General features: G+C 52.4%; 5 protein-coding genes across 5 annotated transcripts; 3 read left to right on the forward strand and 2 right to left on the reverse strand.

Annotated features, from left to right (window-relative positions):
- Positions 1-493: 493 nt before the first annotated feature.
- J4E83_005128 (uncharacterized protein) lies at positions 494-2,042 on the forward strand (the record flags this gene model as incomplete). The annotated part of the gene is given in 2 exon segments (XM_049332049.1): positions 494-497; positions 517-2,042. 2 exon segments carry the CDS (start codon positions 494-496, stop codon positions 2,040-2,042), a joined length of 1,530 nt encoding a protein of 509 aa, XP_049189144.1.
- A 2,915-nt stretch (positions 2,043-4,957) lies between these two features.
- On the forward strand, positions 4,958-6,272 carry J4E83_005129 (uncharacterized protein; the record flags this gene model as incomplete). The annotated part of the gene is made up of 4 exons (XM_049332050.1): positions 4,958-5,610; positions 5,714-5,850; positions 5,908-6,017; positions 6,087-6,272. 4 exons carry the CDS (start codon positions 4,958-4,960, stop codon positions 6,270-6,272), a joined length of 1,086 nt encoding a protein of 361 aa, XP_049189145.1.
- Positions 6,273-8,259: 1,987 nt separating this feature from the next.
- On the forward strand, positions 8,260-9,283 carry PRE2 (Proteasome subunit beta type-5; the record flags this gene model as incomplete). Its single annotated transcript, XM_049332051.1, is given in 4 exon segments — positions 8,260-8,430; positions 8,449-8,670; positions 8,732-8,872; positions 8,927-9,283. The coding sequence occupies 4 exon segments, from the start codon at positions 8,260-8,262 to the stop codon at positions 9,281-9,283; spliced, it is 891 nt and encodes a 296-aa protein (XP_049189146.1).
- Positions 9,284-9,921: 638 nt separating this feature from the next.
- Positions 9,922-14,693, reverse strand: J4E83_005131 (uncharacterized protein; the record flags this gene model as incomplete). Its single annotated transcript, XM_049332052.1, has 2 exons — positions 9,922-12,995; positions 13,043-14,693. 2 exons carry the CDS (start codon positions 14,691-14,693, stop codon positions 9,922-9,924), a joined length of 4,725 nt encoding a protein of 1,574 aa, XP_049189147.1.
- A 2,081-nt stretch (positions 14,694-16,774) lies between these two features.
- On the reverse strand, positions 16,775-17,872 carry J4E83_005132 (uncharacterized protein; the record flags this gene model as incomplete). Its single annotated transcript, XM_049332053.1, has 1 exon — positions 16,775-17,872. The coding sequence occupies one exon, from the start codon at positions 17,870-17,872 to the stop codon at positions 16,775-16,777; it is 1,098 nt and encodes a 365-aa protein (XP_049189148.1).
- Between the last annotated feature and the right edge of the window lie 7,629 nt (positions 17,873-25,501).

Below are 25,501 nucleotides of genomic sequence, written 5' to 3' on the forward strand. Positions count from 1 at the left end.
TCAAATAACCTGCGTGAGATCTTCAGTCACTAATGTATGCAGGCAAATATCGCGAACAGAGATCCACGCGAAGCAACCCTGATACGTTAGTGTGCATCCTGCCATAGGTTTCCCTATACTAACTATCATGCAGGCATGGAGAGACACAATACCGATACCCTGGGCCGATCCACAAGGAATATTCGCTCAACCATTGAAAAGTCCAAGTTCTTTCGCGGCCTACTGCAAGTCATCGGTGTACTAGCCGTGTCGATGGTCATGGCTGATGGTGTTCTGACTCCAGCCCAATCCGTCTTGGGTGCCGTGCAAGGTCTCAACGTCGTGAAGCCTGATATCGAGAAGTCGACCATCACCGGTGTCACATGTGCCATCCTCGTTCTACTGTTCGTCGTGCAGCCGCTTGGTGTCACGAAACTGACGTTTGTCTTCTCGCCCATCGTCATTGTATGGCTTGCCTTGAACGCTGGGTTCGGAATATATAACCTTGCCAAGTATGTGTTCTTGGTACTTTCGAAGTACTCTTGACTGACGACTACAGCTACGACTACGCGATCCTAAAAGCTTTCAATCCTTTCTACGCATTCGACTACCTAATACGAAACAAATACGAAGGCTGGCGCAGTCTCGGCGGTATACTCCTGGCCTTCACAGGCGTCGAAGCTCTGTTCGCCGATATCGGTGCCTTCAGTCGTCGTGCCGTACAGATCAGTTGGCTCGGATACGCCTACCCGTGTTTACTGCTTGCCTACAGTGGCCAAGCCGCCTACATCAGTGTGCACCCGGAGGCATACTCCAACCCCTTCTACAACTGCGCCCCACCAGGATGGCTCATCTTCTCGCTCATCGTAGCCATCGCAGCTGCCATCGTCGCGTCTCAGGCCATGATCACGGCGACGTTCCAGCTCCTGACCCAGATCATGAAGCTTTCGTACTTCCCGCAGATCAAGGTTGTTCACACTTCGACAACATATCATGGTCAGCTGTATATTCCCAGCATCAACTGGCTACTGATGGTTGGAACTGTACTTGTTGCTGCAATCTACAACAACACAACATCCTTGGGTAACGCATACGGTGTATGCGTCATGTTCGTCACATTCTTCGACACTTGCATGGTTACCCTCGTTGCGATTTTAGTGTGGCGCATCAAGCCATACTTTGTGATTCTTCCTTGGCTGACCATCGCTTGTTTGGACGGTGCCTACCTGTCATCGGCACTCACCAAAGTGCCAGACGGTGCTTGGTTCACCATCTTGCTTGCCTGTCTTCTCGGATCCATATTCATCCTTTGGCGATTTGGCAAAGAACAACAATGGGGCGCTGAAGCTAGCGATCGCTTCCCAACGACGCATTTCGTGAAGACATTACCAGACGGCCGCCTAGAGTTGACCGAGCAATATGGGAGCAAGTCCGTTGGCACCATGGAAGGCTTCGGCATCTTCTTCGACAAAGCTGGCGAGACAACTCCTATCGTCTTCAGTCAGTTTATCCGCAAACTAGTCACCATCCCCGAGGTCATCGTCTTCTTCCACCTCCGGCCGCTAGAAGTACCTTTCGTCGCCCCAGAAAACCGATACAGTGTTTCGCGACTCGCCGTCCCCAACTGCTACCGCCTAGTAGTCCGCCATGGCTACATGGACGAAGTCATTACCCCAGATCTAGCATCTTTGATCTACGAGAAAGTCCGCAACCACATCGTCGCACGGGCCCTGGAACGCGATGGCGAGATATCAGCCAAGGCTACCGGCGCCCAGCCGGAGAAGACTATGGTTACCGAGACTGTTGCTGGGAGTGGCATATCGACTCCAACGCGCAGCTCAACTACTTCTGCGCGTCTAGAAGCACTTGAGCGTGCGTACAACCGTGAGGTATTGTACATCATTGGTAAGGAGCAGATGAAGCTTAAGGTCGGTACGAACATCATCCGCCGGTTCTTCCTAAAGGCTTTCTTGTTCATCCGGGATAACTCGAGAGCGAAAATTGCGAGTTTGGATGTTCCTATGGATAAGGTTATTGAGGTTGGGTTTGTGAAGGATGTGTAGTTGAGGAAGTGTGCATCCGTAATCTAGTCTTTTGGGCGATAATCGTTCGCATTGTGTCGATGGTTTTCGCAAAATTTTGTGTTGTGGCATGTCGATACCTCGGTACCTTTACGTGCCGTCGCTATTACTAAGTGTTAATGCCAATGCGTCGCCATGACGTGCATTCCTAGTCATTGCTTGGACCCTTCTGACGGTTGCTGACTAGCCACTCCTCCACGCCTCACCCTCCAACATCTCCAATTCTCCTGCAAATCTCCTAAACCCCCCAAATCACCCAATTCGCGATCATGAACAAGTTACCCGACGATAGTACCACCTGGCGTGTACTTTGCCAAGGCGGCAGGACCGTTGAATAGCTCGTCACCCCCTCGCGGCCTCAACCGCGCTCCTCAGCCTGTACCTCTTCGCGTCCTGAGCACGCACGCCATCTAGATTGCCGCCATAACGACATAAGATCAACATTCGTCTCCCCTGAGATGAGGTACAATACACATGGCTATACCAGGTCCGGCTTTAATTGCGCCGCACGTCGTGCCGTGGCGCGCATTCCCGGTGTGTCAGGCAAATCAGCGAGCCAGATGAGACGCGATAAAGGTTTTTTGCTTCGTGTCGATGCGTGAACGCTGTTTCGGGCATCGTGTAGGGTGGAGGTTTGACCTTCGCGCAGTTGGATCTAAGATACATCTCCTTTGTTTCTGCTTTGTGGAGTTGCTCGTTCATCCTTCTCCTCCAGCAGTAGTTCCCACCCTGCAGCTTCAGTATGGTGCTCAGCCTCTTCGAGTGGGCGTATGTTGTCGCCTACGTCACTTTCGCAATCGGCTTGCTGTCTTCGGTCGCCCGATTCTACTCTCGCGCACTAGTCTTGAGATCATGGGGTTGGGATGATACAGCTTCATGTCTTGTACTGGTAAAACATGACCAGCTTTGCGATGTCTCCACGTTTGCTTATTCTCTCAGGTCGTCAGTATTGTTCATCAAATTGTTCTGCAGCTGTTTCTGAACCTGGGCTGTGGCAAGTAAGTTTGGGGATGATCTTCTGAGATTGTGCGAAGACTTACCATCGACTCCAACAGACCAGGCAATGTGAAATGCAGTTTCCAATCCCTCGATCTTCTTCGGGTAAGGTATCTACCAGCATTCTCATGAGAAATAGAAGGACTAATGAAGTACGCAGATATCATTTATTGAAGAGATCGTGATCTATGGCGCACACTCAGTCATCAAGATGACCTTCCTCTTGTTCTATCTCCGGCTTTCTGTTGGCCAAAAGTTCCGTGGCTTCGTATATCTTGGATTCGCACTGGCGTTTTCGGTCTTCCTCTCCAGCTTGTAAGTTGAATGGTATCCGCAGTTCATATGGCCGCAGACTGACGGCATCTAGACTCATGACAGTCCTACAATGCGTACCATTTGAGAAGATCCTCAACCCCATGTTGCACCCCGAGGTTACATGCATTGATATGCGTGTCATGATGCTCACTCCACCTATCCTTGTACGTATTGGCTACCTACACTCAGCCACCACGTTTTGCGCGCATACTGACACATGTCGCCTTTAGAACATCTTTATGGACCTCTACATTATATGCCTCCCGATACCCTCCGTTTTGACCCTCCAAATGAATTTACGCCGCAAAGTCACCGTCGTCTCCGTCCTCGCCTTCGGTATCATCTCCGTCACAGTCGCAATCATCCGCCTACCCATCCTCATGTCGGTATCCTCGATGAAGACAGACCTATCAATCGATGTAGGGAAGATGATAATCGTGGCATCATTCGAGGTCCAATGTGCGATCGTTGCGGCGAATCTACCCGCAATGAAAGCACTGTGGGGTAAGATCAGAGGCAGAGACAGCTCTGCGGGCAGTTACGAGCGATCGAACGAAAAGCCATACCATCTCTCGTCGATGCGCCGAGGACTTCGAAATAAGCGCGCTTCCATGGGAACTATAACCAGGCTAGAGCAAGGGCTGACTGGCAACGAGTCGCAAGTGGAGCTCGTGGAAGGGATACACAAACAACCAAGTCCACTGGTTTTCGGGTTTGGGGAGTCGCATTCCAATTCTGTAAAGTCATCCCGGCAGAACTCAATCATTGTGACGACTGAACTGGATGTGCGACATACACCGAGATTATAGCGCCTTCAAGACATACGTCCGAAGGCTTGCGTTAGAGCTGGGTTGAGACTTGGTATATATAGCTCGGCATAGCGATTCACTCCTGCATTGAGTTACTCAGTATCGTAGTGTATCAAGCCGCGTATCCATGGGAAAACTTTAGGATCCCATCCTCCCCCGCGCTAACGGTCCGTAATCTAAGCCATCTCGAATTGCATGTCGCTAAAAGCCCGATTGGGTTAAAGCCGCATCCCGCTACTCCAAAAGTATGCAAGGCTCGAATCCTTTCATCCCACTCAAGTGCCACGCCGCATATCTTCCCACTATACAGAGACATCAGTCATTTAGACCGAATCAATATGGTCTGGCTTTTAATCACTTCAATTGCAGGCATCAGTCTCTTGACTCTACTTACATGGCGCCGGTACTTCTCCGCAATTAGCGATATACCAGGACCGTTTGCTTCTTCCTTCACTCGTCTTTGGCATATGCATCGTGTTCTGAAAGGCGATCAAAACCTCGAACTCATACGCTTACATGAACAGCATGGTAAGTGTACAAGATATGCAACAGCGCTTGTTATCGATAGTTCGCTCACAGTCTTTCTAGGTCACTTTGTTCGCATCTCATACGACGAAGTCAGCGTCAGCCATCCAGATGCCATTGCGAAGATCCTCGTAGCTCCTCTACACAAGGTACTACTTTGAAAGGCCCATCGATCTACGAAACGATTAACATGAATACAAGGCAAACTGGTACAAAATCCATGCCCTACCAGACTATCGCTTCCAATCACCCATGAGCACCACCGACCCCAAGAAGAAGATCGAGAAATCAAAATACATAGCCGCGGCATATACCGTCTCCAACCTGCTCCGATCTGAGGAGCACATTGACCACACCTTCGAAACCTTTCTCGATTGGATGAACAAATACGCATCCGCGAAGAAACCAATGCATCTCAACACCTACATCTCCTACCTAACCTTCGACGTAATCGGCGAAATCGTCTTCTCCAAACCCTTCGGTTTCCTCGCCCAAGGCAAAGACATCGGTAACTCCATCTCAAACTCCCTCGCTCTGAACGCGTATATTGCCGTAGCGGGCTACTTCCGCTGGATCAACATCGCCCTGCTAGCCAACCCAATTATGACATGGTTGTCCATCTTACCTATGGGCCACCTCTTCGATACTGTCACGTCTGTGTTAGCCGATCGAGAGAAGAATGAGAATGTAAGGTATGATGCTGTTCAGTACTGGTTTAAGCAGCACGAGAAGCATCCGGATAAGTTTACCGTTCGGGAGATTGGCACGCAGGCGCTTGCAGCTGTGGGAGCCGGGTCTGATACGGTGGCTGCGGGGATACAGTCTTTTATTTATCATATGATTCGGCATGAGAATGCGTGGGAGCGAGCGCATGAGGAGGTTGTGAAAGCAGTAGAGAAGGGATTGTGCGGGGATCGGGTGGTATCTTATGCTGATACACAGCAGCTTGTGTAAGAACATTCCTTTAAGCCTCGCGATCTGAAGTGATGTGAAGCTGATATTGAGCAGTTTCGTACAAGCCTGCGTAAAAGAAGCGCTTCGCATCTTCGGTCCAGTGCCCATGGGTCTTCCGCGTATAGCGCCTAAGGGAGGCTTGACGTTTGGCGATCGCACTATACCCGAGAATACGATCGTATCAATCAATCGTAAGTGAAGGAACTTCGATAATATGCTTTATTGACCATGCTGACATCAAACTACAGCATGGGTGATGCACTACTCGAAGGAGATTTGGGGTGCCGATGCGCATGTGTTCAATCCAGATCGCTGGTTAGCAGAGGATAGCACTACGAAGGAGAAGTATTGGATACCTGTAGGTTATATCTGTCTCCGTACTGATTGCACAACAGCATCTTTGTGTGCATGCTGACTGTCTCCGTAGTTTGGTGCAGGTTACGGCGGCTGTCCAGGCCAAAACATCGCTAAGATTGAACTCGCGAAGATCGCAGCGACGTTAGTCAGAGACTACAAGATCAAGCAAGTAGACCCTACACAAGACTGGCAGTGGAAAGCCTACTTCACGGTTGTCCCGCATTCATGGCCAGTATACATCGAGAAGAGGGTATGAAATTGAGGGCAGGGTATATAACAAAACACAATCATTGAGACTACTCGCTCCAACCTCAAACTCCAACACAAGACCCAAACATAAGAAAATGCGTCAAAGCCAACGATCCATACTCCCAAACGGCGGATACTTCAACCCACTCGGTTTCCTCCTCCTCATCCACCTCCCACCCCCACTCGCACTACTCCCTACAGTACTACTCACGCAATCCCAATCCCACGGCATGCTCTTGCTCAAGGCTTCGTAACCGGCTACTCTGCGTAAGGTTCCTCGGGTCCGCTCTTGTTGGACGTTGCGGAGGGCTGTGCGGGTGTTTTCCCGGACTGTGGTTGTTGATACCCTAGGCTCGACGATTTGGGTGTGATAGGTGGGTTCGCGGGGGCGGGATGGTGGTGGGCAACGTGATGGTTCGCGGGTTGGAGGTGGAGGACAGGGGGATGAGATGCTGCGTTTCCTGCCCGAGCCGCGGAGGTGGCCTTCTTTGATGTCGACTATGCCGAGTCCGTGGTGGTGGTGGCTGTGACCATGAATCGGATGCATGAGTAGTGGATGTAGATGAGGGTGTCTGTGGTGGTGGTTCAGGTGCGCGTCGAAGTGCACGTGATCTTGACCACCCCCTTCCTCCACCTCGAGGCTCATACTCGGTACTCTGACGCGGACGTCGCTGAAACGCGGCGACGCTGGACTACGGCGAACGCGAACGAGTTCCTCCGCACATGAAGAGTCGGTAGAAGGGCGCTGTTGCTTTTTGCCTTTGGCTGGTGTGAGGGTGAACCAGCACATTTCTGGTGCGCGGCGAGGAGAGATCAACGCCGGAATCGATGCGCGCGGGCAAGGGGTAGAGTCGTGTGGGCGGGGCAATACGATGGTAAGCAGTGTGTGAAAAAGATGGGGCGTAAGTTGAAGGTGGTCGCGAAGGTTGATAGTACGAATAAGGTGTAGTGTCGTAACGGGGCATTCAGAAGACTTGAAAGAAGAGCAGACAATGGGGTGAAGGCGGTACTTTATCCTATGGCTGACACACAATGTACATATGATCAGATCCTTCCGCACTCCTTCTCTTGATGGCGGCCACCTATGTATATACTGTTGCCCTCGACGATCATTTGCTACTATCACGCACGCTGCGCCGGACCTGCACGCGGGCCGCACGTATGCTTATACGTGAGAGGACAAATGAGACAGAGTGAGTGAAAACGGTGCCTGCATGATTGTTGCTGGTGCCTGCATATAGGCAATGCAAACATGTGTTCATGTCCGCTGGGCGAGTGACTGAGGCTGACATGGGTGCGAGATGCGCGCGTGGGCCGGCGCCATGTCTTGCCTGACCTCAAGTCTCAACGAGCGGCATGTGACGCTTGAGCCCCAACGCCCGTTCCTGACTTGCGCGATGCGGGAGCTTGTAGGACCTGATGACGTATGTAGAGATGTGTTAAGGTCGTGCAATAGTCCTTCCGATGGCATATTCTTCTCTTGCGATGCGTCTGCGCCACGCTGATCCGTCGCTGTGTGTAGCGGCATGACTGCAGATATCTCTACACTCTTTGCGCATGCGCATGCCTGTGGGCATGATCGCATTCCTGGTCTTTGGTTAAATAGAGTAGATGCTATTGCGATAAAGGCGATGACGCACGCCAGGCGCGCGGTACTGAGCATCGCTGCTTGCATGAGTGGCGATCACTGGGAGCCCAGTACTAAAGAGGAAGACGTAGCCATAGCAAGGAAGCAAGCGATAGCGCTCATCACTCATCGTAGAGTCTACGCGAAAGAACAGCTCGAAAGTGCGCAGGTTGTAGTGTAGGTCATTGGCGCTGATCCACCGGACTGGTGAAGGCAACAGCTAGGACGCGGCTATGTCTTGGCATTACCGACAACGCCGGAGCTTCGAGCTCACATCACCACGTCAAACAATCAAACAACCCCACCCCAACCACTCGATCACGTTTCCGATACCCTCTGAATCCCGCCAATACACACCGTCGCAATTATGGATTCATTAGTATCGCAGTACAGCCGACCGGCGTATACAGAGGAAGGCCCGTCCGAGGAGGAGCAGCTGCAGCTCTACAGCGGCACCCCAGAGCTGTCTCTCAAGTTTGCCCTACCACCAGTAGCTCAGGTGCGCTATTCCTTCACTATGGCCTATGAGGAGTGGAATGTACTGACGACCCCATAGTCAGCATCATGGCTCCGCGCAATGACGGACGACTACTCCAACCCAAACTGCCCCATCAAGATCGCCCACGGAACCACAACCCTCGCCTTCCGCTTCAAGGGCGGCATCATCGTAGCCACCGATTCGCGTGCGACGGCTGGAAACTGGATAGCCAGTCAGACGGTCAAGAAGGTCATTGAGATCAACAACTGCTTGTTGGGAACCATGGCTGGTGGCGCTGCTGTACGTACAGGACAAATACTAGAAGGAGTGTGAAGGGAAGGGAAGTACTGACATGCGGCAGGACTGCCAATACTGGCTCGCATACCTCGGAATGCAATGCCGCCTCCACGAGCTCCGCCACAAGCGCCGTATCTCCGTCGCCGCAGCCTCCAAGATCCTCGCCAACCTCGTCTACTCATACAAGGGTATGGGTCTGAGTATGGTACGTCTTTCCCACCTCCCCTCCATCCTCTCTCACATCTAACCCCCTCCCCAGGGAACAATGTGCGCAGGCGTAACCCCGCAAGAAGGCCCCGCCCTCTACTACATCGACAGCGACGGCACGCGCCTCGCCGGCAACCTCTTCTGTGTCGGTTCCGGACAGACCTTCGCCTACGGTGTGCTCGACGCACAGTACAAGTACGAATTGGAAGACGACGAGGCGCTCGAGCTGGGCAGGAGGAGTATTCTCGCTGCTACCCATCGCGACGCGTACTCTGGTGGTTTCATCAACTTGTACCATGTCAAGGAGGACGGCTGGGTCAAGCACGGCTTCAACGATACGAATCCGATTTTCTGGGAGACGAAGCTTAAGAAGGGCGAGTTCTCGAATGTGACTAGTGCGTTGGAGTAGATTGTGGTGAGGGAGAGAGCAGGAGTGAAAACCTGGCATGCGGATACTGCGTGGAGTAGGTCTTACATGGCCCATGAATGCTATAGTGTAGCAGGTCACTCAAATCACGACTTAGACATGTCCAATGACATAACGGAATATCAGAGCATTTCTCTCACGATGTAGGCAGGGAGAACATTTTGTGAACAGGTGTGCATTTGCATTACCAAATCATACGCGACTAGTCACCATTATCTATGATACTATGCATGCAACCCCCAAGACCGAGCCAATAACTGAAAAAGGAAAGAGCCGCAATCCATGCTGGCTGACTGGGTGTCAAAAACGCCTTGACTCTCCTCCCCTCTGCCCTCCATCGACTACGTAACACGGAAAACAAGAAAGAAATGACGTGCAATGTACACTATCCCAGTGTCAGATAGTTGGGTATAAGCAAAGACCTCCTAACAAGGAAGTAGTAAACGCCGCGCAAGTCCCGTTGTCCCCATAACGTTGGACATGTTCGAACGCCGTTGACCGAATTGATGCAAGACAAGACAAAACAGAAAATGATGTGGAAAAATCAAGGAAAAGGGAGGAGAACATCTCCAATGATAGTGAAGTAGTGCCAAGAAATGGTGTGGTGTTGTACGATGTGCTTAACGACTCCGCCTCCGTAATCCCAAATCCTCCTGTTGTAGCTGCTTGATCAGATCGAAACTTGCTTGGTCGAGGTTGGGGTCGATCATGTTGATCATGCTTCCCATGGGAACATTCATGCCTCCATTCATGCCCACGCCGATGCCCATGCCTGTTCCCATACTCATGCCGTGTTCGAGTTTGATGCCATTGCCATTGCCGTTTTCTTGCCGCTTGCTAGGTGTGGATTTGGGTGTTTTGCTATTGCGGCCAGCGCGGGAGGGCGTTTGACTGGCTTTGCGGCCAGAGGAGTTCTGGGTACGGGCTTTGTATGTGTTGTTGAGTGTGGGCGTGACGGGTGGGGGAGGGAAGTCAGAGTTTGTGGTGAAGTTGTTGTAGGTGTTTGTGGCCGGGGAGGTAATGTATGGGTTGTAAGTGTGGTGGTTGTTGGTCGCTGTGGGTGATGCAGCGGAGACATGTCTTGGCGAGACGGGTGAGGATGGGTTGCGAACAGCGTGGTGTTCTGATCCGGGCTTTGATGTGAAGCCGTTCGTGTGCGTCTGCGCAGTATCGTTGTGTGGTGGCGGACCAGGCGTGAGCGGCTCTATGCTAGGACCATGGACTTCGCCGTTGCGGCCAGTTGGTTCCATTTCATCCATGAGCATCGGATCGGTTGGCTGATACTCAACTGACGACATGACCGTATCGCCGTTTGGGTGGTACGAGTTCGCTACGTCATGGCTGTAGTCGCCGTTCGTATATGCTTGGAGGGCAGGATCAACGGGAACTAGATCGTCATTCTCGGGACTTTGATCCAGCGCTTGCTGGGCAGAATAAGCCATCTCTTGGAGGAAAGACGAACCGCTACTGAACTGGTTCGGAAGAGAATGTCGCGCGTGCATGTCTCCATGCAGATATTCGTCGTCGTATGAAGATTCGTGTCTCATCCGCTTCGCTGTCGATCCTGAGTCCTCATCGCTGACTCTTCGTTTCTTTGAAGCTGACCCCCGCGGAATGGGGATCTCGTTGGCCTTGACAGGATCGACGTTGCCGTATTCATCGTGTATGCATCGACGCTTGCTCTTCCTACAGTCCGCACAAGCCTTGACTCTGCCAGACTTGAGTGCATATGGGTCGCCGTTGACATCAGCCATGATTGGCCCGCCATTCACTGGCCCATTAGCGGCGTTTGACAAGCTATCTGCAACAGAGTGATCGCTAAGCCGCCGTTTGACAGATATGCCGTATGAGCCAGAGAGATCGATGGTGTGCATGCCCGGCTTCGATGTATCAATAAGCTCGTCTTTGTGTTTGCATCGGATACGGCGCTTCCTACATGCATCGCATGCAACACGTTTGGGTCCAAGCTGAGATGTTTTGGGTGTGGTGATGTGAGGGTTGTTTGCCGACGGTCGTAGGAAACCAGTCAATGGCCCGGACGTTACAGGCACCATTTCGTAATTGTAGTTCTCCACTTCGACGGGCGGCGAAGGCTCGGGGATCACATCAGAGGCTTTGATGCGTGCCGAAGACCTCTCTGCCGTCGCTCGTAAGGCTTCATGGAGCGTCTCACGCTCCAGTCTCTTAACCTGTGCAGCACTGAGCTTCTTCTCTGTGGTCTCCATCACTTCGGGAAGAACAGCATCAGAGAAGGCCCAAGATGGTATGGTCTCGTTCCCGCGCTTCCATGTGATCCACATCGCAAAGCGTCGGGCTAGCACAAGCGGCTCGCCATGGCCCTTGGGAATCGACTTGTTGACAGCACTACGGGTCTTTTGAGGCACATCAATCTTTCCTTCGGTGATCAAAACAGTTCTCCAAATGTAGTTCAAAAGATCGCTCAGTCCTTCAAGTTCGTGCTTGGAGTAGTATCGTTTGTTGTAGTTCTGTGCGCCGAGGTGCGAGTTGTGACCGAACCTGTCCGGCTCGCAGTAGATGGGTGTGTCCCGTGTGAACTGCTCGCCGCTTTGCAGAAGCTCTTGAACTGGACCAGGAATTGGATCTTCTTCCAAGTATTTGATGGCTGTCAACCACATTATCTTCTGGAAGAACGGATACCGAAATTGCAAAGCCACCTTGGTGTTCTTCTCGATTTCCAGAATCTTGATCTGCATGCCATAATGGATGCGGGTGAGGAAGTTACCGCCGATGACGAGGCTGTCCTCGGGAGTCCAGACTGCGTGGATCCAGCCAGAAGGAATCAACATGGTATCCCCAGGGTACAGATCTACTCGGTAACATTCCTTGACCTGTTTGCCAAGCCAGTCGTGTCCTTGATTTGGAGAAAGACACCAGTCTTCGTATTTCTTGAGGTTTTGCTTTGTGGGTGGGATGAAGAAGAAGACCTTCTTTCCCTTGACGATGTGGTAGTAGACGGATGAACCGCCAAAGTCGATGTGGAAGTCAGTGAAGCAGTCCGCGACAGACATAAGGCAGTAGAACTGCACTGGGGGCGGCGCAGACTTATCATCCTCCCGCCACACGGAATCTTGGAGGTCCATGTCTCGAACAGCTTTGGGCCGCCGTATGAGCTTCCCGAGCCTGCTTCGAGATACCTCTAGACTGATGACATTCCGTACTGGCTTTTCTCCTTGTTGCTCGTAGTAGTCGGCCCACTTCCCCATGGTCCACTTCTTGCCTTCGCCTTCTTGTGCTTTGACGTCGATGACGGGAACGGGTTCGTTTGGGCCGTAGAGTTCCGCCACGCGGCGAACCGTCAGACCCTTGGGTATGACCATATCCAAACTGTCTTGACCGTCGTCGGCGACTGTATCGTACCCAGCGTGTGATCCTGACCCGTCTCCTTGCCCCTCAGTGTTTCCCATGACAATGTCTTCCTCCGTTGACACCGCCGAAGGGTTCATGTAGCCAGGAATCACAATCGGCTCCTTGAACCCGTTCATCTTCTCGAGGAAGTCGCCGGTGATGAGCTGGGCCGGGACACGCGCAAAGGTCTCGGGGGTAAATTCGATGTCGCCATTCTTGAAAGCTGAAATATAGTGGTGCTCCGGGTTATCGTCTGAGGTCTTGAGAACACCCTCGTTTAGACCAGCGTAGTCAACAGTTGTGTGGGCTCTGACGGATTTACGAACCTCTGGACCATGTTAGAACTATAAGCCCAATGTGCGTCGGTAGACCTACTCGTTGTTTCACCAAACTTGGGTCTACACGGTTCGCAGTAGAATTTGTTTACCTCCCGTACCTCCCGTTCGCTGTTGAAACCAGCGCAAGGGTAGTGATACCACTCTTTGCAGCCATCGCAGCCGATCCATTGCTCGCCGTCGCCGATTTTGGTAAGTGATTCGGACGATTTGCAATGGGCGCAGATAAGTTCTGGTTCGGCTGGAGCGGGCGCAGGCTGCGCGACAGTAGCGGTAGGAGCAGGGGCGACTGCTTGGTTCCCAAGAGGTAGTGATTTGGCTCGTGAGTAAGTCGAGAGCGGCTGGTCATCTGGTATTGGTGGAGCGGATATTGAGAAGGAATGACGACGTGCTTGCGAGGGCGAGGTTTGGGCTGGTCCAGCTAGAGGTACCGTGGGAATGGAGCTGTCCGTTGGGACCGCAGCAGACTGGTCGGCGGGCAGACTCAGCGGCGACTGAAGCTGTTCCGGGGCTCCAGAAGTACTTGTGGATGGCGCATTTCTGGGCTTGGGAGTCGACTTCTTCCGTTTGCTGCTTGCTGAAGGGGTGCTACGAGAGGCGCGCGCCTTCCCTTTCGGCAAGCCCTGTCCTTTTTTCGCCTTTGGCTCTTCTGACGGCACGGCATCTTGCATCTCAGGCTGTGTAACGATAGTAGGAGCTTCTTCAGGCGGCGTATGTGTTTGCGCAGCCGAGGCGGTCTGGGCTATGTCGGAGGGTGCGTCTAAAGGGTGTTTCAGGTCGACGGGTGCCTGCGTAGGTTGGCTGTAGTGGTCGGATGACGGTGGTGGCGGCGGAGGCGCTAGAAAAGGATTTTCGGGCGCTTGCTTATGTTGTATTTGTTGTACTGTTTGCGAATGTTGTAGAAGTTGTGAAGGCTGCTCGGCTGGCGCTGATTGTGAAAAGACCAACCGCTTTGCTGTCGAGGGCGGAGACTGCGCAAGCTGCGTTGTAGCTGCCGTGAAGAAATCGAGCAGCAGCTCAGCTTCAGCACGTCGGTCATCAGGCACGGCGCTGATATGATGCATGCCATTGCCGCCGTTGGCCGTGTGCTCGACGCTATAGGACCAGCCCGGGATGTGGCTCGTAGCCGGTCTCGACTGAGACTGCCCATACTGCGGAGAGCCGTACACCTCGGAGCGCGCTCTCTTCGCGGGTCTCTCATCGTAAGGATATATGGGCTCCCTAGGGGAGGCGTGTACGGGGGCGCGCTCGCCGATCGGGTAAGGGAGGGTCGCGGGCGACGTCGCTGGGTGTGAAGCATGGCGCGACAAGTCAGCGTAGGGCAGGTTTGTGTGCTGCCTGGTGACAGCGACATCTGCGAGGGCCTCAATGGGCGATGCCTGCGCCAGAGAATACTGCGGCGGCGGAGGTGCGGAGCGCGACGAGTGCCCGTACGTCACCGCCGGCGACGACCGCTCCGCAGACGCGCGCGCGCCCTCTCTGAGAGTGGAAGGATTGTGCGGAGCATCATTGATGTGCCTTGTGCCTGATAGCGACGCGGTTGGGATATTCGCATTGCCGGCGGGGTGCGCCGTCGAGGGCTCCGTGGGCGGCAGGATGGGCGACAGCGGCTCGTAGGCGGGCGGCGGAGGTGTAGGGGCGCGCGCCGAAGCTCGCCTGTACTGCTCCTTGAAGGACGAGAGGCGCCTCATGGTGGTCGTGGGTGCGGAGGTGGATGGACTGGGGCTTCGGAGGTGCGAGGTGCTCGCCGGTCTGGCGTCTCAGACAGATGCGCGGCTATGGAGCAGCGGCACTATCAGCGGAGAGACGGGCGGAGTAGGAGCCGGGCATGGGCATGTCCTGCGGCGGGGCGAGGCGACGGTGGGCGCGGTCGCGGATGAAGGAGCGTAGGGGGAGGTTTGGGAGCAGAATGATGGTGGTGGAGAAGTCGGCGGGGATTGTATTGGGAATGTTGCGACCACGACCAGCACAATCCAACCACGACTCGGCCACGCCAGCGCCGACGACACTCTCAGCGCGCGATAGGTAGGCGAGGATGCGGCGGCTTCACAGAGAGCTTTAAGCGCATGTGTCTGTCGTGTGCAGATGGTTGGCCGTTGCAGGAGCTCTGGGGAGGAGACAAGCCGCTTCATTCGCTGCAAGTCCGCGTCTCCGATTCGAGCGCTCGATGCTACAGCAAGGAGTGCACCCATCACCATATCACCTTCAGGTGAGACATCCACGTTAACCTAGGGAAAAACTTAATAGGTCTACAGCCTATACTTTTGTTATTACAGCCTACATTAACGTGTAAACACGCAAAGCAGGTAACCTAATGTCAATGTAGGCTGTAGGCCTGTTTAGTTTTTCCCTTGTATGAGGTGCATCCATATTTCAGTGCATGTCCATAATCACTACACGTTAAATCTCCGATTTCACAGCCTCTCGTTTGCGGCGCATGTGCATCGTCATCTCGGTGCTGCATGAGTCGCTGTTCTTGGTATGCGTCCGCCACGTGATGCAGCTCGGCGCTCGGACGTGCACGCCATCCACGATTGATCCCGCATGTTCACCAACTTCACTTCTCACTACAACCTCCCCACCGCCCGCCTCCCATTACAAACCTCGCAGCCCGTCCTTTACCGTTCATCACAGTCGCCAAAGTATGAGTCGAGGAGGAAAATTGGCCCCGGAAGTCAACCGGTACGTCCGCCATGCCGCATCGCGTGCCAGTCGCAAGGCCGATGCGACCAACTCACACGACATCTGCGCTAACATGTCATGTCTACAGAGCTCTCTTCGTAAAGAACCTGAGGTTAGTAGATGCCTGCGGTATCATATCTGCCACGCGCTAATCCTCCGCCAGCTTCAACGTCACCCCAGAGGAACTCTTCGACCTCTTTGGCAAGTTCGGCCCAGTGCGGTACGTCGTCTCCCTCATGCGCTGGCGCATCTTGGCCTTCACCGTCACTCCAGGTTACTGACTTTAGCACAGCCAAATTCGCCAGGGCATCGCCAACAACACCAAGGGCACAGCCTTCGTCGTCTATGAAGACGTAATGGACGCAAAGTCGGCTTGCGACAAGCTCAACGGCTTCAACTTCCAGAACCGGTATCTCGTCGGTACGTGGCAGGCGCTTCTCCGACACAGCAATCACTAACAGTAGCAGTATTATATCACCAGCCAGATAAGATGCTCAAGGCCGCGAATGATCTCGCCGAGCGCCAAGAGAACTTAGAAAAGCTCAAAAAACAACACGGTATTGATTAGGGGTGCGCGAGGACTCAGGAACAGGTGACATCGCGCGAGCGAAGTAAAGACAAAACTCCTGAGGGCCTCAAGACCGATAGCGTAATCTCTAGAAGCTCTTCGAGCCGCGGCGGCGACACGCGTACCTCGACGACCGATTCGATTTCAGCGGAAAAGACCGGCGCTCCTTCCCCGACGACTACACCCGCCTGCCGTAGCTGCGACTGGCGTACTGTAAAACGATCGTTGAAGGGTATATTCAAGTCGGCACACGGCGTTAAGAGGTCATGAAATGTTCACGAACCATGACAGATTGCTGCATTTTCTTGGAGTGGGACTTTACTTAGGATAGCTGGTGATGCATAGGGCTATAACAGACTGCAACAGGCCCCGGCTTCCTCTACAGCGGGCAGTCGGTACTCATCCGACTAGGAATCAAGGACTTCTGGTTCCAGCAATTGCATATGACGCAGTGACATACTAACATTCATTTTGTCAAGGTAACTACCTCGAGGTCCTTCGCACCTTCCACTTTCGGCTGCATCACGGGACTAGAACCGCCATTTGACCGAACTCGTGGTTTTCGCCAACCCAGTCGAAGCCATTTTCAAGGTCCTCCATCTTGAATTCAGTCACCGCATCAAAACCTCTCTCTTTTCCAAGCTTCAAAGCCCCCACTTCAACCATCTTAATCACGTCCCTCACATCCTGACCCCAGTACATAGTATGACCATGAACCGTGATGCTCTTGAGCAGCAGCTCCATGGTCGGAATCTCGACATCTTTCATAGCACCGCCACCAAAGCCCATGATAGCCGCTCGTCCGTACTGCTTTAGCGCGCCGAAAGCAGCACGAACATGGGTGCTTCCCTCTGCACCCATGGGCGTCATCTCCAGGAATGCATCGACGGGGCCATGCTTCTTCAGATTATCCGTATCGGTATCGACGTCGTTGGTCCTCGGAACGGCCGAAACCATCTTCGGATGCGCATCCACAAGGCGTTGAAGCGCACGCCCATTCCTTCCCGTCACCAAAACAGTCGCCCCCATCGCAACAGCAATACCGACCGCCGCCCCAGAAAAAGGACCCGTAGCAGGCGTCACCAGCAGCCTCTCCCCAGCCCTCAACCCAATCCCCTTGAGCCCGCTATATGCAACGAAATCAACACACAACCACACCAACTCCGGTATCGTATACCCCAGATCCCCACAAAGCCTCTCTTCATCCAGCTTCCACGTGTTCTCCAACGGCGCACAAACATACTCTGCAAACGTAGCGTACCGCCAATTCTGCGCAAAAAGCTTCTTGCTCCCTTCGGTCGTGCCTTGCATTGATCCCCACATGATCCACGTTTCGGGGTCGTCTCGAGCTCGCACGAATGGCTCGAGTAGGACGAGTTGGCCGACTGATAGACTTGTCGTGTCGGGGCCTGTAGCGGCAATTCGGCCTACGGCTCGTCCGCCGGGGATCATGGGGGTGGGGTAGGTGAAGCCAGAGGTGCCGGAGAGGATGCCGGGGAGTTGGTGTTGGAGGAGGTTTGCGAGGATTTTGACGACGACGGAACCGGGGCCGGGGGATGGTGTTGGGATGGATTTGGGGATGAGGGGGCCGTTTTGCTCTTCTTGGAGGAGGGCTTTCATGGTTGGGGGGAGGGTGGTGGTGGACATGTTTGGTTTTGAGGGATGGATGATCTCTTGATATCTAGAAGATCGATATGAGATATAGTTTGGAGTGAGGTTTGTGTGTTGTTCTTTCCGTGCAGTTAAAGTTGCCGTACTTATATCTGTTCAAGATCACTTTGCCTGTAACCTTCTTACCGCATCATCCATCAGATCTTCCCACGGAACTAACATCTACCTCCACTCGGACTTTACGTATCTTACCTGACCACCTTCGCTGTGTCCTAGCGCTTTTATTGTCCTCGCACCACACCTCCGTCGTTACTACCCAATCAACCAATCAGACCGCCTCGCGACTGCTGTATACGAACGCGGGTTAGACCCGCCCCTTAGCGCGGAATCCAGTGGGCCCTTCCCGCGGCCGCTGTATGCAGCACGACCTCATCGCTTACGCCATGCTGACACCGGCGATGAAGCAGCTAAACTCCGCGTCTGTTCCGTCTCGTAAAGTCTTACACGCATACCTAGGTATATAACGGCGGCATGGACTCTGTATACGCGCGCGGGTTAGACTCGCATCTAAGCACCTCCAATGCCCTCCCTGTTTGCAGGCTTGCCGCACACCTTATACGCACTTCAACAAGAACGGAACTCGAATCGAATCAACGCTATGCCTGCTCTCGTTCCCAAGCGTAGCGTTTTGTCAGCGGAAAAGGGTGCCAGGAAACGCCGCTGGAATGCGAAATCGAGAAGTGGGTGTCAGAATTGCAAGTTGAGACGGGTTAAGGTTAGCTTTCTCTTTTCTTTGTTGCTCTTTTCTTTGGGGCCGGTTAGGCTGATGGTGTGGGTGGTAGTGCGATGAGACGAGGCCGCGGTGCGCGAAATGCGTGACTTATGGCGTGGCGTGCGACTTTGAGGGTCAGGAGGGACAGTTGGACGTGCATGTGGAGGGCGTGGGGACAGTTGATTTTGGGGAGCTATCCACGATTACGCCGCACCATGGGAATAACGGAGCGACTCGCACGCTGTGGAGCCCGATATCGTCCAACGGCGTTGTGACTTCTATGATTGGAGACTCTCTTCGATCTGGGGCGTCGGCGCTGGATCCAAACATGATTACTGGACAGTCATCTTGGGAATTTTCGGAAAGTCATCTTGAGATCCTTGCGAGATTTCAGAGTAGGACGTCTCTGACTGTCGGAGGTATGGTATAACATTGAACCGTTTTGAGTATGCGGGCTGACTGACGGAATTCGCATAGGCGAGAGAATGGCCCCAGCATGCAGAGACATAGTATGCCGCCTCACATTCAACGTAACGTCCAACTCATTCTTCCTGTAGCTGTTCAGAACTGACTTGTAGTGTAGCACCCATTCCTAATGCACATGATCCTTGGCCTAACCCTGATGCACGACTCTGCTCTTGCCCACTCTCCCACCCAATCTATCTCTCTCCAAAACGCATCCCTGTGCCACTGGTCCCACGCCACAACGCAGTACCAGCGTCTTCTCTCCGGCCCCATCCCTCCGTCGCAACGCGATGCCATCTGGGCCACCGGCGTCCACCTCGGCGCAGCATCTTTCTGGTACCTCGAATCCGATGACCCTTACGCCGTCTGGCCTCTCAAATCCTCCGAGCCGGGTGACCTGGCGTGGATGAAGATCGGAGAGGGAAAACGCCATCTCTGGCGTATCGCAGATCCAACAAGAGAGGATAGCGTGTTCAACCGCGTCCTGAAGAAGAAGACAGGCCCATGTCCTACGCCGCCTGAGTGGATGATCAGCAACGACACTAGTCTCGTGCCTGAAAAGGTTAGACTGATGTTCGGTATCACGGAAGAGTCTAATAAGGAGAATAACGTCTATCACTTCCCCGTCCTCATCCTCTCGCGCATCCAGCATCTACGCCTATCGCATACCAACGTATTGGATTTCCTATACTTTACCGCGTTTCTCACGCCCGATTTCCTAGCCCTGCTGGAACACAAAGACCCCAAAGCCGTGTTTTTGCTAGGCTGGTGGTTTAGCATGTGTCGCGATGGCACGCTTTGGTGGGTGACGCGTCGTGCGAGGGTCGAAGGAGAGGCTGTGCGGATCTGGCTGGGGAGGGTGGATAAGCGTCTTTTGGATTTGTTGGAGGAGCTGGGTAGGAGGAGGGTGCATGTTATGGAAGAGAGGTTCTGGGCTATGGAGAGGGTGGTGGATGAGGAGGGGTTTGAGACTAATTGGGCGTTGGATTCTAGAGGGAGGATATTGACGGTTGCTTGACAAGATAGCACTTACTTGTCGTGCTGTGTTCTGGTGTCCCTATATTTGTGGTGTTCGTGGTGATGACGAATCGCGAGTCTGAGGCTGCAGGTGGCTGAGAACGGGCTGGATTGGCTGTATGTCGCCCAGCTTCATAAGCCGCCACCCAGCCTGATTACCCCGCGAACACGGCCTGATGTCCGCATCTTCACACTCATGATACTGTATTCTGTCCAATGTCCGGACTCGAGGTGGCCGGCGTCGTACTTGCGGTGCTTCCGCTCATCGACAAAGCTTTGAAAAGTTACTCCGCGAGTGTAAATGCTCCAGCCCATCTTCAAGGATAGACCCACTGACAGCAACACCCTAGGCTTCACTTGTCAAGACCATAATCAACTACAAGCTACAGTATGAGGAGCTGAGCATCAGGTTCGACATTGCTTACACGATGTATCGTGCTTCTTGCGAGCAGTTGATCTCACCACTTGCGATCTCACCCGGGGAAAAGGAAGAGCTAATTGAGCATCCGAACTCGCCAAGGTGGAAGGATCCACATCTACGTATCGAACTCAAGAAGAGGTTGGGGCTGCGGTATAACAGCTATTTGGCGGCGACGCAGATAGTACAGTCAAAGGTGGAAAAACTGAAAAGGAGATTAAAGCTAAGCGACGAATATCTGGTAAGCTGATCGATCATTGCTTCTTACGCCGCTAAGAAACAGCCATCTTGGATCAAAAAATCAGGAAGCCAACTCGTTGAAGACGAAACGAAACGTACGGAATTCTTCAGTCGAAAAGGTGTGAAGGAGATATACCGACTCGTGCGCTGCCAGGCCATTATTGAAGATATCAGCCAGGAAATAGAAAGAATTGGTAGCTTTATTGAGAACGCGACTAAGCTAGAGGCTCCGCGAAGAGAACGGCGGGCTCAAATCGACTCCAATTACTGGTTGGTTGTTCGTGACCACGCGAAGCGTGTCTTTAAGAGCCTTGAATCCCGGCTGACATGTCCATGCTCCTGCGAACACTTTCATCAAGCAAGCTTACAGCTGCGCATCGAGAGCGAGTCTTCTCAAACCGAATTTAGGGTCAAATGCATTCTTTCCGTTGAGAAGAACCCTGGGTCAACCCTCGTGCCCCCATGGAAGTGGCGTGGCATCGAAATAGAACCTGAGCGTGTCGATTCGTAAGTACACAATCATACCCGTGTCCAGGAGGTAACAGATCGCTTATGCTTAGACTAGACCACAAGTACGGGCTGTAAGATCGGGTGCACCATCAGTACGCTTTACAGCGTCCACGTCGTCTGCTCCCAACACGTCGCCCACACCATCTTCGAAACCAAACTCCCGGAAGAATTATCTTGCGCCAGAGATACTGGACATATGTCAAACGCTCAAGAGCCCGTCAAACAGAGGGCCTTGCATTGGCTACTTGAACGATGACCCATGGAGATTCCACATACATGAATCGATACACCGTCATCAATCGCCTAGTATCCGCAAGATTATGTCTCTACGGGAAATAATGAACAAACGGCTACAGAGTGGTGTTACCTGCGGGGAAAGGTACGTGAAGTTGATGGTCGCCAGGAGTCATCACATTGACTATTACTAGGATAGCGGTCGCGCTGAGACTGGCAGTGGCAGTGTTACAACTTCACGGCACGCCGTGGATCAGTTCCAACTACGGCCTTGGTCATTTGTTTTTCCCCACAAACGGCTCTGCGCCAGAAATACCGTTATTTGAGCCAGCCTACGTATCGCGAACGTTCATTACCGCCAATGTGGCGAGCGTAGAGCCTCCTGTAGTATCAGAGGCAAGGATCAGAGGCAAAAACCCGCTGGTGTATGCGCTTGGTGTTTCGCTCATGGAACTGGTCTACGGTCGACTGCCGGCTTTGGCGAAGTCTTCTGAGCTTGACCCTCAGGGTAATGAGACACCAAATACCGAGATGCTTGTCGCAGTGAGACTGTTGAAGCAGATCAGAGATGATGAACCCGGTAATTATGCGCATGCGACAGCATCATGTGTTCATTGTGAGTTTGGGTATCCGTATGACCATAGCTTGGATGACGATCAATTTCGGGCCAAGTTCATTGAACGAGTTATCATCCCCTTGAAAGAGGATTACGATGCGATAGCTTCAGCAAGGGGAAGGGTTAGCGGATATCAGTGCAATTAATCAATCAGGAGTTCCGTTTGACAAGTACGTTCCTTACGGGCACCTATCCACGTCGTCAATAGACTTCCAACTTTCTCATTGTACAGTTGTAGAATGATGGTATATTTCAATCAATAGTGTCTAATATAGCGCTATGACCAATGGTTGCAGATACCTCGCAGCTACGTTCGGACACATAGGCTCGCCCTCGAAATGACCAAAAGGGCTGGTAGCCATGGTCTACATTCTCTCGGGACCCGCCCTCCAATAAAGGGCGACTGCTGGCCATTCAAAAGGGTGTTACACAAGGCTAATTTAAATGTAATCGCCCTAGGCCTAACGCAGACTAAAGCAGTCCAATCCTCTCTCGCCCCCGCCTTCAGCTCACAGCCTTCCTGCTTCTAACACCTCAACTGATTAGATTCATCAATCGGTTCAATCGTTTTTGCGCTTTTTCAAGATGGATTCTGGACTCGCAACTCTCTACACTTCGTGTTACGGCTCTTTTCAGGCCCTGTTATCCGCTGTCCGCTCACCAAATCGTGACATCGGTGATCAGATGCCGCCCAGCATTATCGAATCGGAGCTGGACAAATTCATCCTTTGGTCAAACAATGTGGGCGCCATCTACTCTGGAGAATCTTGTGAGATATCTCTCGATTATCGTTTGCGCAAGTCGCCTTTTTACAAAGAAAAGGTATGCCTATTATCCATAGTTTTCCTCGACAAAGATCTAGGGCAAGGCTTACCGTGAACAGGTAATGGACTTTCTCAACAACCTAAACAAATATGTAGGTATCATCCCATTTTCCCCTTCAAACCTTATTTGGCGCTCTCAATATGAATTGCCACGAATTTCTTCCGGTCCGACGGGCTCTGTACTGCCTGTATCAACTTTGGTCGTCATCAGTGTCGATTCTCATTGTTAACACACAAGCTTACCAAATGATACAATAGCTCTTAAGGGGTACGTATATTCTGAATCCGTCACCTTTGTCTCTGCTAGACGTTGACCCTATTAGCAACGCAGATCGTCAAGAATGAAGCGAAGCCCTTTGAGGATCTGATAGACGCACATCTGGGTGTTGGGTTTATTGACTCCACAGAGGATTTTGACAGGATTCCTGACACAGATTCTGATACCAGCGAAGAACAGGATGAGGAACAAGCTGAACGGCAGTCTCGAGTTTTGGATGTGCTCACCTCCGCTAAAAGTAACGACCTGGAGCTACCAAAGACACTGCAATTAATACAGCTCATCGTCAAGTCCCTATACAAACTGCCTACACGACGCCCGGCTGCAGTAGAACGAATCAGAGATCGGCTAACGTCACAATTTGCGCCATATCAGCAATCGGATATACAATTTGTACGGGATTTACACCCCGAGCTTGATACTGCTATAGCCGCTCGGCTTGGGCAGCTCGTGTCTCTTCGACGGCAGATCTTGGCTTACCAAGAAAGACACAACCAGAAGCTGCAACCAAAGTCGACAAGATATGGCCTCTCATCCAGGCTCACTGTAGACACACATCAAGAAGCGGCAGGGGTGGACTATACAATGGCCCACACAGAACAAGCATCTGAGATCTCACGTCCTTCAAAAGCTACGACGTATGAACATTCTCCGGATGGTCCCGAGATACAGAGCTTTGAATACCCCCCTTCAATCACATCTTCACACCACTCCAAAGCGTCTAGCTACGCGATAAACAGCATAGACGTCTCTATACCTCCAAGACCGAAGAATGCAGACGGAGTTCCACATACCTTCTTCCTCTGCCCCTACTGCAGAATCATGCAGTTCATACAAACGGAGAAATCATGGAAGAAACACGTCCTACGCGATCTTCGACCTTACGTCTGTACGTTTTCCGGTTGCGGGTTGCAGGACCATTTCTTCGAAAACCAAAACGCATGGTACTTGCACGAGACTCAGGAGCACCGCTTTTCATGGCACTGCAACGTAGAAGGGCATAGCACATACAATACGCAAGAGCTTTTCCTGGACCATATCTCGCAGAGTCATAGTACCAAGCTTTCTCGGGAGCAAACGACAGACCTAGCACCCATGTTTCGTCGTGCCGTCCACAACTCTACTGGAGGATGCAATTTGTGCTTCAGGGAATCTAAAGATCTTTGCAATCACGTCGCTCGCCATCTGGAACGAATCGCCTTGTTCGCGCTACCGCGATTGTCTGAGAACGACGCAGACTTGAAGTTGGCACAGAACGCACAGTCCTTGGAGGCCTTACTCAGTCATGACGGAAGCCTCTCAGCATCAGCGAAGTATGAGTCTGGCGACGAAGTCAGCGTTTCGCAGTCAACGAGTAAAGCATCTGATTCTGATGCTGAACCCGCGCCTGCCCCCGTCAAGGATGGGGAAATGCCGTCAGATGTACCTGATAATCATGTTCCAGATTCTGAAGATGTCAATTGGGGCGCTATCACCACCCAACTCTCTAAGGCTCGGAAGAACGACAGAGAGCCTGATGCTTCGCCGGAGAGCCTCCTGGACCAATGTTTTCCAGACACATTGCCTCAGACCAAGGGTGTGCGCTTCACGGAAGAGGATATACAGAAAATCGAGGACCTTTTACGGTGGTGTTCGAAGGATGCATGGGGTCGCATACCCAGGATATACATTGTTCTTCGATTGATCGGCCAATTAGATGCTATCGAGAAGTTCATCGAGGAAGAAATCACCGATATCTGGTTTCCATTCCATATACGTAGCTTAACGAAGCTGCTCACAGGGGAGATTGCTCAGACGCTATTTCTCGAGGTCCAAGAAGTTGTCTTCAACACTCAAGCTCTAAATGCGTTGTCCATCGAACGGGGAGAAGCGTCCCATGGCCACTTCAGCAACGAGAGCGATATACCATTGAGATTCATCGGTAGCCTGGGACGTACTTTCTCTGGGACAATTGATCGTGTCTCTAGCACGATCGATCATAAAGAGTATACCTTAAAAACCATTGGAAGACCTCTGCACATACCCAGGAATAACCATAATGCTATACGATATTTCGAAATGGAACTCCGCATCATGAAACGTATATGGGAAGGTCACCACCACATTGTCAATCTTGTAGCAAGTAAGGATATTTGTCCACCATTATCATTCGTCAAGTAGACTGATTGTTCTTGAACAGGTTACACCAGTCCCGAGTCACTGGCCATGATTATGTCTCCTGTAGCAGATCAGTTCCTTTCGAAACGTCTCGATAATTCAGAAACT

Source organism: Alternaria metachromatica, assembly GCF_023757995.1.
Source record: "Alternaria metachromatica strain BMP 0045 chromosome Unknown scaffold_9, whole genome shotgun sequence".
NCBI classification, from domain to species: Eukaryota; Fungi; Ascomycota; class Dothideomycetes; order Pleosporales; family Pleosporaceae; genus Alternaria; species Alternaria metachromatica.